Below are 17,537 nucleotides of genomic sequence, written 5' to 3'. Positions count from 1 at the left end.
ACGCTTGCCATCACATGGAGACCTTGTGGAGCCTCCTGTTATCTTTACACTGCTTTTCTCTGGGCTTTGGACCAGCTTTTAATGACACTTGTGAGTGACTAGTGTTGTGCTGGCACTGCTGCAGCAGGGATGAGAGCACAGGTTTGGCTACAGACTTCACAAGTGCAGGATCATGCCCAACAAATTAAATTAAGTTACACTGAACCCTGTGACCACTTAGGGACCATTAAAATGTCAGTTAATTAAAGCTGGATTTACCAAAGGTGATGAAACAAATTGTCATCTGTTAATCTGTCAAAATCTGAAACTGAAGTGCCCTGATCAGTTTAGGGGATAGTTTAAGGTGATCAGGCAGTGGAGCAGGTTACAGTTTTTCCACGTTTACTTGCCTTGGTAAAGCTGCTTCCTGCCACAAAAGCAAAAAAAAAAGCTTCCAAAAGTTAGTGATTCCCTCAGGAAGCCACAATGAGACCAGGTTCCACTAATAGTCCCATTCATAAATCATGAGATTTGGGGCATCAGTTGTAGCTTCATAAGATTAAAAATGTCAAGGAAAAAAACATTTCATTGAAAGGGTTCAATTAGTACTAAAACTGTCTAACAGTACAATTCATCAAGCATCTGATCTTGATTTTACCTGTTACTTTTACATTTCCTTGGGATCAAATCCAGACATTCTCTCATTAAAAGCAACAGGCCAACTGAAGAGGAAAGGTATTTTCTAGGGAGAGCAGAATTAGATGAATCTGCCCCCGATTTGTTTAAATGGCAATTATAAAAATGAGATAACTGTAAGAAAAGACACAGATTTCAGAACCAAAGACCTGCTCCTTAACAGCCACATTAAGAACCGGTGGCGTATGCATGTCTCATCTCACATATCTTTTCAAAAAAACTAATTAAAAACATGGCATGGTGTCAAGCTTTTGTGTAAGTCTAAATCTCATTTCCATAAACTAATAGAAGCTTTTTCTGGTTCATCAACAAACCAGTGACAGCACAAGGCAATCAGTCCCTTCCTAGGCTCCTGGGTTAGAAAAGAGAGATGCTAATAACCTCTTGGGCCTTATTTCTTGAGCTTCAGATGAAAAAGCCCTCAAGGTAGGAGGAAGGGTGAAACAAATAAGGGGCTCTGGTTTCTACCAAGAGTAATTATTTGCCCTGCAATCACCTGCACGTGCTCAACAAAATCTTACTCTCTCCCCTCCAGAAATTTCTAAATGTTACTTACAGAGTTGAGTAGTTTGTGGGTAATGCCATTGAGGCTTGAAATTTAAATGTTTCCATTAGATTTGAACCCCAGAAGTCAGCATCAACTCACCCTTCCTTGGCACAAATGTTAAATTTTTCCTGGCATCCTTGGCATGTTGCAGCCAGAGAGACAACCTCAACCTCCTCCTTTTTTACTTCCTCCATCAGTAAGGAATGACTCCTGCCTTGAGTTTTTTGAGGGGATTAGAATAGGCAGAGAATCAGACTGTAAAGTGGGGTAAATTGTAGAATCATTTAGGCTGGAAAAGCCTTCCAAGATCACCAAGTCCAACCATTAGTCCAGCTCTGCCAAGGACACCACTAAATCATGTGCCTAAGTGCCACATCTACGTGGCATCCCTCCAGGGATGATGACTCCACCAATGCCCTGGGCAGCCTGTGCCAATGCTTGACAGCTCTTACAGGGCAGAAATTTTCCCTAATATCCAATCTAAACCTTCTCTGGCACAACTTGAGGCCATTTCCTCTTGTCCTGTTGCTTGTTACCTGGGAGAAGAGAACAACCCCCACCTGGCTAAAACCTCCTTTCAGGGAGTTGCAGGGAGCAATAAGGTCCTCCTGAGCCTCTTTTTCTCCAGGCTGAGCCCCACCAGCTCCCTCAGCCTCTCTTCATCACACTTGTGCTCCATCCAGACCCTTCCCCAGCTCCCTCACCCTTCTCTGGACATGCTCCAGTGCTTCAGTATCTTTCTTACAGTTAGTGGCCCCAAAACTGAACATAGCTGAGTTCATCACAACTCTACGAGGTCAACACTTGCTTCATTTAAGCTACAACACCACAGTACACAGGTTTTGCCCCCAAGATCAATTTAAAGGCTCCTCCCTCCTATTCTCTGGGGTTCAGCTCACTGCTGCTTCAGGCACCTCCTAACAGAGAGGAGATGCCAAACTACACAACTTGCAAAAATACCTTTTAAAATCTCCACCTTCTTGTCTGCAGCTTCTTTTCATCATGTATCACCAAATGAGGGGCTCAGGTAGGATGACACTGAAGAACAGAGCAGGGAAGATTTGTGTCACAGTACTTTTGATCTCAATCTATATGCAAAACACAGCACAGGTGCTGGAATTATGAAGTTGCAGTGCTTGAGAAGACAATATTTTCATGTTTTTTTTCCCGAAGTCACTCTGCATTGCAAACAGCTCTAGCTAGCCAGGCTCGCACTCATTTGCTTGGCTGTGCTGACCCCCAGAGCCCAATGCTCTGCACAGCACATCCCAACCCAAATCCCACCCAGTGGCTCTCCAGTTTTCCACCCACAGCCACTATAGTATTCCACGAGATTTTGCTGGAGTGATTGCTCCCACAGGCTGGCAATGATTGCACCCTGCCAGCGCCAGAGAAAACAGAAATTTACCCTGTGCCAACTCAAACTGCAGCATGTGTGAGAAACTGCAGAATTAACTAGATAAGGGGAGGAAAAATTACATAGGCATTACAATAAAAGCACATAGAGAAACTCCTGGGGAAGCTGCCTGATTATATCCAATATCTCCAGCAGCACACCTGGCAAAACCCAAATTATCACAAGATAAGCACCCACTGGGGCAGAAAAGAATTCTTTATTTCTGCTGTTTGAGTCTGGAGGAAGCTGATACTATTTGCTACTCTATATTATACATTTTTGGGACTCTAATCCCAATTTCCTGAAACAACTGTTTGCCATATTAACTTTCAAACATACCAATCAGACATTATTAAACACACAGAAAACAGAGATGGACTCATTTGGATTAATTATTCTTAGGTGGTTACTGCATAAGAGAAATTGTTTAGAACACAGTCACAATGTTATAACCACTGTGATGAGGATGAAAACTTCCCCAGCACATAAGGACACTGGAAACCAAGTGACTCCTCATTTCTTTATTGAGAAAAACACACTTCACTAAGTGTCTTTCTCTTGCACATAGCACTAAAAAAACCTATATAGCTTCTTTTATCCAAATTCAAGTCTCCTTGTGGATGAGGATATAAGGCTCATTTTCTAAGCAACTTTAATATACCCACATACTTTTTTACCTTTTAAAGCTCAATGCCACCTTCAGCCTACGGGAAAAAAAAAAAAAAAGAAAAAAAAAGGTAGTTTGTCTTCATTTTTCACAACCCAGATGGGAATTATCTTCCCTCTCACCCCTTCACAAATGACAACCTGATAAATCTCTTAGAATGTCTATATAACCTCCTGTGAAGACAGTTATCTTTCTCCTTGGCTGTGCACCCCAACCTCTGCCACTCTCTGTGTCACTCTTTAGACTGACACTTGTCTCCTCAGCCACTGCTGTAGCTCAGGAGACATCTCTGAGCAAGGGCATCACCCCTGAACCCCCTTTGCCACCAGCCTGAGGGACACCTGGTGGAGCAACAATGTCCTTCCCAGCTGCAGGGCTGGTTGTCATTGCCACTGTGTGCACACAGGGGACAAAGGAAAAGTGTTGAAGCATGAAAATGAGAAAGAAAAAAAAAAAGAGTTATAATGAATAGGATCCTGGAAAGGAACCAGAGAGTGGCATCTCTTGATGTATCATTCAGGACCATGTACTACTCAGAAACCCTGTATCAGCAAACAGACTGATAGCTCTGATGGATCACCCATGCTGGGACAGCCCAGAGGGAACCAGAACTCCCACCTGAACTGAGCTGGATCCTCCAGCAGCAGCACCTTGGCTGCAACCACTACCTCAGTTCATCCCACTGCCAGCAGGATTACAGCAGGAAGCTCCACATTCCTTCAGTCAGCACCTGAGGCTGCAATATTTTGCCATAAACAAGTGTATTAAATGCTGCAACTAGTTAAATATAGAATTCAGGAAAACATCCAGCTCCAAGGACAGGTTAAGCCAAAAAGAAAGTCTGTGCTCCTGTCCTCAATGCACCATCTCGTAGGAAAACATCTCCTACACTTAAGGGAGGGATCCCAGAAGTTTTTCTTCTTCCAGCATAAGCATTAGGGATGCAGAGAGAAAGCACAACAGAGAAAACAGAAGACTTCACTGTGATGTTGCACAGATAGAACCTCCACCTACAAAACACCTGACACAAGACTCGTTCACAGCAGGAGAAGCTGCACCCACCTCTACCCAACCACAAACCACCCAGGCCTCACAGGTGTTTTGGAAGGATAGAGTCAGACAGAGGGAGAAGCAGCACTGGGAGTGTAGTTTCTCTGATGCTGCCTGCACAGATCTGGCAGTTGGGACTCACCAGCAGGAGTTACTTGTCTTTAAAGATCCTTAATAAATATCAAATGAAGTCTTAGGCTACATTTCTGTCCCAACACAACTCTGATGTCAAGAACAGGATTTCAATTATATTTCTGCACTTGTCCAGTGGGACAAACTCACCATTGGGTGAGATAATATTGTAGAAAGAGCATAATGTAAAGAAATATAAGAAATACATTGAAAACTAACAATTAAACCTCTTATGGTTAGAGAAGAAGGACAGATGCTTTGGGACAGGTGTTGTACATCCTTTAAAGAGACCCTTCAGATTGAAAAAAAAAAGGTACCTCTAACATTGAAGGCCTCTAATTTACTGAGCAATATGCTTAACAGAGGCTGTGGAGATTTGCAGTGAAAAAAGGAGGAAGCTCATGATAACACAGTTATCAGTAAATCGAGGCCAAATCAAATGCATTGAGCTTCAGCAGCTGTGCCAATTAAATCTCATTCAATTTGCTGAACAAGAACGTTAACATTAATCACTTTGGCAAATTTCTTGGAATATTTCGTGTCACTAAGTAGTTAAGTGCTTTTGCACTTGTTTACAGTGCAGAATAACATTCTAGGAAGCAATATCATTAGTCACTGAGCAACTGCAGGATGCTCTGGGGACCCTGAGTAGCTCATGGCAGTGTTTCTTCAGTGGTCCTGTGCCTTCTACAGTCTTTTTTGGAAGTAACCAACTGTACTTTTTTTTAATTGCAAGCATTCTTTGCCATCATAGGGCACCCTCAACACAGCCAAAGAACAAGCCACCAGTCAGGGCAGAAGCAATTTTACCATCTGGATGCTCCACAGCCATGTCCCATCTCCAGCCAACATCAACACTGCAGCTTGGGGCACAGGGAATCCTGCTTTGGCCTGATTTATTCATTTGGGCCTAATCATCTTTGATTATATGCTGAAGTTTCCATAGATGAGGCTGTTTCCTGCCCTACCTTTGATTCCAGTTCCAGATGATTCATACACCAAATTATACAGCATTGCTGCTGCAGAAGAGGCACAGCTCACCTTGGGTTATTCCAAATCATTCCAGCATCAAAGGTGGGAGCTGCTTTTCTGAACTTGCAACCCTGCTGGGTAAGTTTTCCCCATATTTCCTTTCCTTTCCCCTTTTCTTTCCTCTCTGCAGAAGTTCCTACCCTTCTGAAGTGAATGAGGCAGGGTGGCAGCTACTGCAAGGGTGAAATCTGGGGTGGAACACATGTCAAAAGATTAAAATGTAGGATATAAAACAAAACAATAATGAGAAAAATAAATCAGGCAGCAATATCAAGGTAGTGAGATTTCTTCTTGTATTGCAAAGGCTTTTCTTTAGCCAGTGGTTCATAGATTTATAGATTTACCAGTTTAAACATGAATAAAAAGGAGCCAACTGTGCAGGAGACAAGTAATTTTGAAATACAATAAGGAATAATTGCAAAGTCCCACAGGCTGCATAGAACAACCCACAATATGTCATTATCTGTTCATCAGGTGATTAAATTTCAGGATCCCACGTGGTAAATTTGATGTCATACATTGTATTAACGGATGAGGCACAAGGAAAATATCTGGAAAACTGGAGAACTCAGTGAGATGTATTGTAAGCATAAGGCAAAACGAGTTGGGCAACTTGTTTCATGTGTTACTTTATGGTGTTATTAAGAAATATTGAGCCCATGGGAGTAAACTCTCCTTTTTCATGTTTTCTCCCTTCTTAATTACGTTCACCATAAGGTTCTGTCTTCTGCCACTGATGCCCTGAGTAAAGGGTTTTCCCACCCCCAAGAAAATGCTCTTCTCCTGCACCCCAGCAGGAAAACAGACTCTAACTTCTCTGGTGGTTTAACCCCAGCAGCCACCAAACCCCATGCAGCACTTGTTCACTTCCCCACCAGCAGGATGGGGGAGAGAATCAGGAGGGTAAAAGCTAGAAAAACTCATGGGTTGAAATAAAGACAGTTTAATAGAGAAAGCAAAAGCAAAGCAAGGAATTAACTCACTGCTTCCCATAGGCAGGAGGTGTTTAGCCATCTCCAGGAGAGCATGGTCCAGCACGTGTAATAGTTCCTTGGCAAGACAGATGGCATCACTCCAGATGTCCCCCCTTCCTCCTACTTCCTCCCACCTTATATACTGAGCATGATGTCCTATGGTATGGAATATCCCTTTGGTCAGTTTGGGTCACCTGTCCCAGCTGTGTCTCCTTCCAACCTCTCAAGCACCCCCAACTCCCTTGCCAGTGTGGCAGTATGAAAAGCAGAAAAGGCCTTGACTCTGTGTGAGCTCTGCTCAGCAATAACAAAAACATCTCTGCATTATCAACCCTGTGCCCTGCACAAATCCTAAACATAGCTTCATACCAGCAACTGTGAAGAAAGTTAACTCCAGCCCAAACCAGCACAACTTCCCTAGGAAAAGGAGCAAAGCAGAGTCCAGAACAGTGCTCAGCACCAGGGCAGCCTCTCCTCTCAGCACCTTTATGGCCCCATGCCAAAGGGCACAAAGAAAACCCAGGGTTTGTATCTGCTGCAATTAAAGAGGGGGAAAAAAAAAGCCAAGTGGAGTGATGAGATTGTTCCTTGCTGTCAGAAGCCAATGAAATCAAAACAGAGACAGAAAAGTTTCATTAGTCCAGTTTTTATTCAAATTAAATGATGGGGAACTACAGTGTGATTTTCTTCCATAATATAAATATGTCAGTGAAGAATGTTTCTTGAGTCGTTGGTCACACTGGACAAGACAGCTGTCAAGAAAATTACTTTGCAAAGTCCTTGGTCCTCCACACTCATGCAAAAAATTCTTTAATTTAAAAAAACAAGCTTAAACAGTCAACCAACTTCTTATGGCTTCCTGTCAGCCACTGAACCAACAAAGTCTGTGTTACAAAACCAAAAAAAATTCACACCCAAGTAAATTATTTCACAATCATTCGTTACTCTTAAGGGTATTTTTATACATAAAATATACAAATTAAAACTCTCAATATTTATTTCTCATCACTGTAGAGGAAAATAATTTATGAACCCATAAGCAAAGATAAGGGGAGATTGAAAACAAGTTGAGTTAGCCCATATTCAGACTATAATGCCTAGCACACTCCCCAACACTGCAGCATTGAGCAACAAATTATGCTCATGTGAATGTGATTTGTGTGTATGATGTTAAGCCAAAGGGGCAACTGCTTTGATAACATGTTAGTAACAAATCCCAAAGGTTATAACCAAGCTGCATTTATCTGTTGAACCATCATGTTAGCTTGCTGAACAGGCATCACACCTTGCTGGATCCTAAAGATTTTGGTCTCCAAACACTGCAGAAAGAACAGGATTAAGCTTTCATGGTGGTGTCATGTAAATGCTGCCAAGTGTGTTTATAGTAATTACATGCTGTACACATCTGTACAAAGAAAATGTTTGGGTAAACTGAATGAACTGAAAATGGGTTTTAATCACCTCAAATTTATCTATTAGGCACAAATGGGAAAAATGGACTTGATTCAAACTTGCCTTAAACAACAGATTGCTTGAGGCAAATCCATCCTGCTTTGCAAGCCCAGCAGTGTGTGCAGCCACACGTGATGCTGTTGGGGTTTGGGGGACACAGCCCTGGGGAGGTTTCTCTGCAAGGGCAAAGCCACCTTGGGGAAACCCAAGGTCAGAATCCTGCAAGGGATCAGCACAGCATCACCCCAAAAAGAGATGACAACAGAAGGAGCTGAGGAAAGCCTTCATATTCCCAGTGGCCCCAGTTTGGTGTGTAAAGCTTTTACTAAACCTCCTGCAACAACTTGGCTGGTTTTGGCAGCCTGGGGGGTTGCACTCATGCTGTTGTGGGCAGGGCACCTCCATCTTCAACAGCTCATGCAGGAGCTAAGAAACAGAACTGCTGAAAGAGTTTGTCCCCCAAACTGACCAGGAACCAAACACATGGCACAGGAAAAATTAGAGTATTGAAATAGTTGCAAAATAATGAATAATCTAAGAGCTTACTGGTGACTGAGGTAATGGATTTGAGTCTATCTCATAATGTGGAGCCCAATGCTGTCCTTCTACCACGTTAGAATCAACACAAGAGCTACCCCAGATCTTCCTTACAACACAGCATTTCTTGTGCAGAGAACAGGCAGAGTCACACCTACATCATGGCCAGCAAAACCAGCTCTGGAGTGCATGGATTAGATCCAGGATTTAACACAAGTGTCATTGACAACCATAAAAAGCAATCCAAAAAATTATTTCAAATTGTCTTATAAAAATATGTACAGTAAAATTTGTTAGCGCTAGTGCTACGTTTTCAGTCCTAGAAAAAGGCAATCTGTAAAGGATCTGGCTCAGGTGCTGAGAATGAACAATACAAACATGAAACCACATGCCAAAGACAAATTCCAAAAAGCATTTTGGGGAGGGGGTGGGGAGAGGGGTATACAGCTGGTTCATCACATGTTATGGTTGTTCATATTGCATAGCTGGAAAACGAGGTCACTTGACTTGCATAACACTGCAACGTTTGAGAAGGAAAGAAAGAAAGAAACGTGTCATTTGCCATCGAGGAGAACTGGCTGCAGCTGGGAACAGCATCACTTGTCCCTGGGCATGGGCTGCAAGTCCTAGCCCTGTCCAGCAAGCCACAAGCTCTAGGCCAGCAGTGGGCAGAAATGCCATTTTACAATAGCAGAAAAACCCCCAACCTGTTTTCCTTATAAGCAAGGAAGGTTTGTGAATAGATGGATAGCAGGGGATAAAATTCTACCACCTTCAGACATACCCACTTTTCACATCTGACAAACACAGCAAGTTTCAAGCTTGCACCTCTCTCGCAGTACCTATTGGTTTTTATCTCCAGCCACATAAACTCAGTCTCTGGATACTCATGGCCTTTGCTCCAGGGAAGGCTCAGATGTCAGAAGGTTGGCTGGTAACTGTTCCCAACTGTTGGACTATATAGTAGCTTATACAGTAGAACATTTAGTTTTATGTCTATACCAGACCTAACAAGGGCCATGTGTGCCCAAATGCTTGTCCACCCTTGTCCAGTCACCTCAGCATAACAAGAGATGCTACCTCTGACCAACACAATTTGCCTGGGCCATTTTATGCTTTACTCCCACAGGCTGCATGAAAGGGAACCACCTTTGGGCCAGTGAATTCGAGTCTGTCCAAACTGAGACCTCATCACCTTCCTTATGACACTGTAAAGATTAGTCTCAGGACTCTGATCCAAAGGTAGTTGCAGTCAGGGATACATTCCTACCAGCCTCAATGGCTTTTACAGTAAGCAACACCTCACAGAAGAGCAGCAGGACACACTATTACTTTGGCACGTTTCACTGCAGATTGTAAAACTTGAAGCAAAAGGTTTAAAGGGTATTATAGAAAATACTTTTTATTTTTTTATCATTATTTGCAAGACCTCTGAGCTGACATACAGTGGAAGGGCAGACATTAAGAATAATACTGTCTTTTCTTTGGGCAGTTTGCTTTTGTTTGTGAAAAACAAGAACATCCAAAGAGGAGTGGGAGGTACCTAACCTTCCCCAGGAAGGCCAACCCCTCTGTTGGGGTAGGTGCTGTTTCCTTCATCTTACAAGGACATTGTCCACTCAGACACCAAAGATCTATGTAGTTACAGAAGTGACCCACTCCTTTACAAGAGCTGCACAAGATGATGTAGCTTAGATCATTCTGAAATACACTTTCATCTTTTCAACTGTCAAAGGTCACACAGAGTCTTTTTGATAGCAAATCTATGAAGACAAAAACCAGCAGAACAACACTGGCCAGCTGCCCTCAACAAAAAGCCTCAACTGAGCTACAGGGGGGAAAACAAACACAAAAACTCAAACAACAAATAACAAGAGTAGAGAAAATCTTTTTCTTCACTAGTTCCCTTAGCTAGGGAGCTTCTGGGAGCTCAACCCTGTATCAGAAGCTCTCAAGGAGACACAGAGAGGAATTTGAAATTCAAACAGCTTCTTAAAGAGAAAACTTCAAAAATTTGGGATGTAAGCAAGAAGCTCCTTTACAGCTGGATCTAGATTTGTCTGTTTTGAATCATCTTATGAGTTCTTCATACTAATAGAGGAATGCTTTCAGTAAGGGCAGGATTAAAATAGCAATTACAGTGACAGTGATTAGTTAATCTCCATGCTATGGAAGCTTTAAAACACTGCAGGTATTTTACTTGGCTCATTAATCCCTGCTTGGGTGACAGAGGGTTCTCACTGTATGGAATGTCTCTACATTAATGGCACCATAAGGTATTTTTTTAACATCTAAATGCTCTATTATGAAATGGCATTGAGATGCTGGACAGAGCTAGAACTGGGGCTTTCAGCACAGCTGAAATGCGTGGGTTGGGGTTATTTTCTATTCAAGCAACATTTGTTTCACAGGAGCAATAAACCCCATGGGAGCAGCATGTGTTTTGTGGGGCTGGGAAGTTCTGTGTGGTTCAGGTGCTGACGCTTCAGCCCCAGGGAAGGCACTGCCCAGCAGGTCCCACCACGTACAGCACACAGCATTCATGGCAAGTAGAAAAATCACATGGTATTTATTTCCACCATAAGACAAGCATTTCAGGGAGACATACAGCAGTCCAGGGGCATATACAAACGTATGACTGAGACAGCGTCACACTTGAGCCAGAGCACCCTGTTCCAGTCCATTTCTGCTGACTGTTTTTCTCAGCTGGAAATCAGAAGTTTCCACTGCCAGTAGTAAAGTTCACCCTCCAGGCACAGTGAGTAAGTAGTTCAACCGACAATGTGCACGGAGCATCAGTAGTGAAGAAATCCAGAAGTGTTCCTTTTTACTCACATGCCCAAACGTAGCAGTTCTGTTTCACACAGAAAATTCTGCGCCTGCAGTCCAAGCACAGTGTTTATCTCAGGACACGTGCCATTGAGAAGAACAGCTGATTGCACCACAGATAACAAGCAACACCTCGTGTCTAGCACAGAACATGTCCCCAGAGGGATTTTTCACTTGGCTATGCAATCCACCACAGAGCAGATGATGCTTGTAACGTATCACTTGTCATGCTAAGACATTAACAGCAATGAGATGGGTCAAGTCAGAGGTCAGTCATCTTCCCAACACCACCTAGCTGGATCTGCTTCACTTCTGCTCCTCACATTGGCTTGATCATGTGTCACAAGGGTTTGTGAATCACAGCCACACCTGTTGTAAGAACAGACAGACAGTTATCACAGGAGCAGCTCCTGGGTTGCCATGTGGCTAAGATCATCCTGCAAAGTCAAAGACCAGCAACCACCTAGCAGAGAGAGGTGTCTCCTATTTCTGTGAAAGTTTCATCTACTGAAATCAACATAAAACATACAAAAAGGTAAAATGAAAGCTTCAGGAGGCACTACCCTCAAGTTTATGAATGACCCCAGCTGTTGCCAGCTCTCCCACTGACTGTTTACCTGCATAACTTCTCCCTGTGCTCATGCTGGTTGGCAATAACGTCCACTTGTCTGTGATGGGGTTGTAGTATTCCACTGAGGCCAAATTGCAGGAACCATCATCACCTCCCACCACGTAGAGGAGACCGTTCACCGCACACACACCTCAAAGCAGAGCACAGATGGTGAGGCACAGGCTAACTCATTCTCCAGTGACACATCACCTGCCACATTCTGATTCATTCCCAAGCAGGTACCTCACGTTCCATTTTTAGCCCTTTCTCACAGTAACGATCACCACTAGCACATTCAACATATTAAAAACATTACAGACAACTGAACCCAACACTGCAGAAAAGCTTGTTGTGCTTACCTGCATTTCTTCGACACATATTCATGTCTGCCACTTGCTTCCAGGTGTTTGTCCCTGGGTCATAGACCTCCACACTCTTCCTCACCAAGGGCCCGTCGTGACCCCCAGTAGCGTACAGCAGCCCACTGAGAACACCAACACCTGCCAAACACACAGCTGAGCATCAGCCACAGCCACAGGGGAAGGGCTGCATGCCCCTGGTTCTTTTACTGGATGTTGTCTTGGCCTCTCCAAGGCACCTCCAACTCATGGGCCACACGTGCCACAAGATCACCACGCACAGGGTCACCTCTCCCCCCAACCACCACCTGGCACTACAGCAGCCTGAGCAGTAATGCCTGGCAGATGTTCCCCTCTTTCAGGGCTGTAGCTGTCAGGAAGTCCAAGATCAACAGTCTAGTCCCACAACATTCCTCTGCCTTTATTCCATCACTTTGGACTGACTTGCTCTGTGCCTCCCTGACCATTGCCTCCCACCCCACATTGCTTCCATCTGCATGATAGGGCCCTTCGCTTTTAGCCTGATTCCCAATTCCAGGAGTTTTATTTTTGTTTTCCCTCATGCCTTTGGGCCACATTACCTCATTCCTCAGATGCTCTCCCTCTTCTCCAGTTCTTGAGGCTGCCAATGGGTTCCTCTCCCCTCACTCCCACCCCCAAGCCTGGCACCACTTGGAACAGGCAAGGTGCCCCTAATGCCACCTGCCCAGCCACTTTTGCAGGTCCCTGTCTGAATCTCTCAGAAGGACAGGGATCTGAAGGGTACTTCTGCCTAATATGAAGTAAATTAATTAAAATGTTCACCAATCCATGAGAGTTAATACTTCCAGCAACATATCTTCGTTAATAGGTTCAAAGGCCTCTATCAAAATTAACAAGGTGGGATGTTAGTCAAACAGAAACACAGATCTGAATTGCATCATTTCAACCACAGGCATTAACCAGCAGGACAGTCCCTGGGCCCTGATGATGGAGGGAAAGGCACAGAACCTGTGTGCCAGGAGGAAAGGGGCACTGCCAGCCTAACACCAACAGGTTTTCAGTTTGGTCCCTGTGCAAGGATCTTCCCTGTTCTGTGCAGCACAGGGAAACAGAGGACAGGATCAGCTCTGGTGAGCCAGAGAGCAGGCACCACTCAGGCTCTGTAGCTCCTGTGCCACATGAACATCTGGTGGTGTATTACATGCCAAAAATACAATGCTCTGAGGCTTGCCACAGTCAGCACAGCATGGCACAGACCACAACAGCTGCCATGCTCCACCTGTGGGACAGCAACACAAGGCTGTTCACAAAAATTCTATACTTTTCAGAAATACTGTAACTAGCAAACTAATTTAAGCAAGTAAAAGACTTGGAAACACTCTTAAGCTTTTCCATATAAAACTGCCTCCCTATACAGTGAGACAGAGCACACACAGACAGGACATCCCTGCCAGGAGGGGAAAGAGAATCCCCCAGTTGGTCTGCAAAGCCTGGAAGTGTTCAAAAACTGTGCAAATGTGGCACTTGGGGACATGGTTTAGTGGTGAACACAGCAGTGCTGGGTTAATGGCTGGACTTGATGATCTTAAAGGTCTTTTCTAGCCTAAATGATTCTATGATTCTATGAAACTTGGGCAGCATCTATCTGCACATGCCCATAGCCTGGACTGGGGTCACTCCAGGGACTTGGGGACACCTGTCCTCACCCCCACTAGATGTCAGCATGGGGACAGCAGTGCTGGCAGCACTGAGCACAGTGTCATTTCTGGAGCTGTACAGCAGATCGTGCTGCAGCACTGCTGGTGATGAGAGGCACTGGGCAGTCCCTTCCTCGTGCCTGCTGGATCTGGGTGACAGCCAGAGCTTGAGAAGCTCAACTTCCAGGAGGGGAACAAAAAACTACAAAGCAATTTGGCAGGTAAGTATGAGCTTTCCAAACAATGGACTTGCTACATGGAGATAATACTTGCAAAGCAGCGAATGTTTCAAACACAGAAAATTCACTAAAATCCATCTCACTACAGGCACAGACTGTTCTGCTGTTTCAACATGCTGTCAACAATGAGATACTCATTTTGCTGTCCTGCAGGGTTGTACTGGGCTAGGTTTAAGCATCAAGCAGATACTACAAACTGCTTCACAGAATTCAAACCAACGGTGCGTGGCTGTATTTGCCTCACCTGGAGTTACAGGAAAGGCAATGGAGTGAGGAAAGAAACACAGGGTGTAGAGAGAAGCCTCTCAACTGTGCAGCTCAGAAGGGAACTCCCACCACAGCTTAACCTGCAGGGTCACATCAGCCTCCAGGCTTGGCTGCCTCTGGCTAACTGCACAATTTAACATCAGGGAGGACCCATGGTACATACTGACTAATAGCACCAACACATTCCATTTCACCTGAAGATGCAAAGGATAAGAGCTCTTTTCCCTTTCAGAGGGCAACAGCCACAGAGAAAACAAGTCCCTACCAGGCCTAACATCGCATAGTAAGTTAGAAACCATTAAGACTAGAATATAATCCTTTTATAATATGTCCTTTCCTCTAATCCTCCAGATCATCAACTCTTGCCACCCAAAAATGCACTAAAAACTAGCTTAGCAGGGGCAATCTGAGATGGATTTTATTACCCTGCCATCTGCACATCACCCAGTGTGCAGATGTGCTTTGCACTGCAAAGCACCCACTGGATGCTTGCAGGAAGATCCAAAATGAAAATCCATCTGACAAGCCCACAATGACAGGAGAGGGGAGGGTGCAGTTTGGCTGCCCAGTGCCCAGCTGAGTCTGCAGCTGGCAATCTGGAGAGAGAACTCTTTGCTTACAAGTGAGATACATCTGTTAGCAGGGCTGCTTAGAGACACTCGACATTATTTCATTAATCCAGAAATGAATCTCAATTTGGCAGATTTTATCAAAGTCAGGATTGCTGCTAAGAGCTTCCAAGCAATTATGTTTTTTCCCCCTCATAGGAAGGAGGGCAAACAACAGGTTGCACTTGCCAGCCCAGCAGTGCCAAACCATAGTTTTCCTTCCCCTGCACAAGCAGAGAAGAACCCAGTGCTCATCTGGGCGCAGTAGGACAAGAGGGCACAGACTCAAGCTCTGCCAGGGGAGGTTTAGGTTGGACATTAGGAAGAGTTTTTTTACAGAGAGAGTGATCAGACATTGGAATGTGCTGCCCAGGGAGGTGGTGGATTCACTATCCCTGGAGGTTTTCAAGCTGAGACTGGATGTGGCACTTAGTGCCATGGTCTAGTAACCATGGTAGGGTTGAACTCAATGATCTTGGAGGTCTCTTCCAGCCTGGTTGATTCTATGATTCTATGAGGGAGTCAGTACCTGCACCGCTGCGCCGAGTGCTCATGTCTGCGACGTAGGTCCACTCGTTGGTGGCTGGGTTGTACTGCTCCACGGTACTAAGGCACTGACGAGATGCTCCATCGTATCCCCCCACGGCGTAGAGTTTACCTGCAACAGACACACGTTGGCATTGTGGCTATGAAGGATTTACCATCACACACCTGGCAGCCCCAGGTGAGAACAGAGCATGCCTGAGGGATGCTTAATCCTGCTAGAATGTCTGGGGAAAATCCTAGCAAAGGGATCTGGAGTAGACTCACAAGCTTGTGCCTGTTTGTAAAGCTGTTAAAACTGTCAAATAAGACAAGGATAGAATACAACAGCTTAATTAGAAGCCAACGGCCCTGAGGGTTTTCTGAATTACTTGTTGGCCCAGGAGAAGAGGGAGCATCAAAGCATGTTCTGGTGATTGAGCATTTCCTCCCATTCAGGTGCCACAAGGCAAGGTGTGTTGTCAAAGGCTGACACTGCACATTAATTACAGTATCACAAGAGCAATAAACACACAATAGCCTCTTATAATAACACAATACCTGCAAGGAAAACTAGACCTGATTTTGAAGACCCTGGGCCAAGTGAAAACCCAACAATGCTGCTAGCACAGCTGAGGCCAACCTGTTCACCTGGGCTAAATGATCACAACATGGGATAGCCCAGGAGGTCCTCACAGCACAGTGGATCTGTCCCTCCCAACCCCAACTCAATGAGAGCTGAATAACATACACCTACTGAGACCAGAGAAGCACAAGCAGATACCATGGGACTGCATCATACATCAAAACCAAGGCTGATACTCCACCACATCCTTTGTTTCCAGGCCTGACTGATACTCTCTCCTTGCCTCCCTGTATCATCTGTCAGCTTGTTTTGCATTTAGGCAGTAAACTCTCTCGGCAGAGAGGGATTCTTCTTATTAAAGCAGCTAGCATAAAGGCATTCTGGTTCAAGACCAGGCCTCTTAGACACTACAACAAACCATTAATAAAGTTCACCAAACATGTAGAAAAAGTCTAACCTATATTTTTGTTCAAAACCCAGGAATAAGATCCATTTTCAATCCATAACAGCAGATTCTGAACACAAATGAGCTGTGCAGTTCTTTGCATGCACAAGACTCCCACCAGCAGTTAGCACCTTCGGTCTTAGGCTTTTGCATCCTCCTGTCTCCTGGATGTTTGCAAGGCTCCAAGAAGAAGCCAGCTCTTTTCTTGCTCCCTCAGGTCCACTCATGGCCTTCTTCTGCATCTTCCTGTCTCTATAAACATTTCAAACTCTTATTTGTGCTGTTGGTCTGACCCACGTGGTGTTAGTCAATGAATCAGGCAGGAGTGCCAGACCAAGCAAGACAAGATAAAGCTGCCTGACTGGCATCAATTATTAGGTACTTTCAGTACCCACAGACATTGGATCAATCTTCATCACATTCACATGAACCCAGACTAACTGCAGGCTGCTGCTTGTTCTCTGCACCAGTGTGATCAGCTCTTGTCCCCATCACTTGCCCTCATTTATTTTATCATGGACTTCATTATGTGCAACACTTATTTGTGCTTTCAAACAAAGCAAAGGAAAAGGATTTCATAGGTCTCCAGTAGAAAATTCATCCACAGAAATGCATCTCTCAGGTCCATACTTAATATTTGTTCTGCATTCAAGCCACTTTAGCAACCTCCAATGACTGCCAGCAGCCCAGTACTTCCCAAACATGGGCCAATTTTGAAGGAGATGCTTCTTAAGTATGCAAATTTAGCACAACCACCGCTATTTAATCTGAGTTTATCTCCCTCCCTCTTCTCACATAAACACATTTCATGTAAGTAAACACATTCCACATATTTCCCACACTAACAGGTCAAACCAAACCACTTTAAACCATGGTTTATAACAAGACTCGTGCCAGCAGCTGCTCCACACTGCACTAATTGGAAACTGCT

General features: G+C 44.4%; 1 protein-coding gene across 1 annotated transcript in view; it reads right to left on the bottom strand.

Moving 5' to 3' along the window:
- Positions 1-11,012: 11,012 nt before the first annotated feature.
- Positions 11,013-17,537, bottom strand: part of KLHL3 (kelch-like family member 3) — a 37,007-nt gene continuing 30,482 nt past the window's right edge. Inside the window, exons 11-14 of the mRNA XM_009082881.1 lie at positions 15,583-15,711; positions 12,261-12,401; positions 11,909-12,052; positions 11,013-11,660 (exon numbers count right to left, since the gene is read on the bottom strand). Coding sequence (XP_009081129.1) covers positions 11,632-11,660; positions 11,909-12,052; positions 12,261-12,401; positions 15,583-15,711 — 443 coding nt within the window. The 3' untranslated portion in view covers positions 11,013-11,631. The remainder of the gene's footprint in view (positions 11,661-11,908; positions 12,053-12,260; positions 12,402-15,582; positions 15,712-17,537) is intronic.

This window comes from Acanthisitta chloris, unplaced genomic scaffold (assembly GCF_000695815.1).
Source record: "Acanthisitta chloris isolate BGI_N310 unplaced genomic scaffold, ASM69581v1 scaffold3839, whole genome shotgun sequence".
NCBI classification, from domain to species: domain Eukaryota; kingdom Metazoa; phylum Chordata; class Aves; order Passeriformes; family Acanthisittidae; genus Acanthisitta; species Acanthisitta chloris.
The sequence above is the reverse complement of the archived record's forward strand: the minus strand, read 5'-3'. Positions and strand labels throughout refer to the sequence as shown.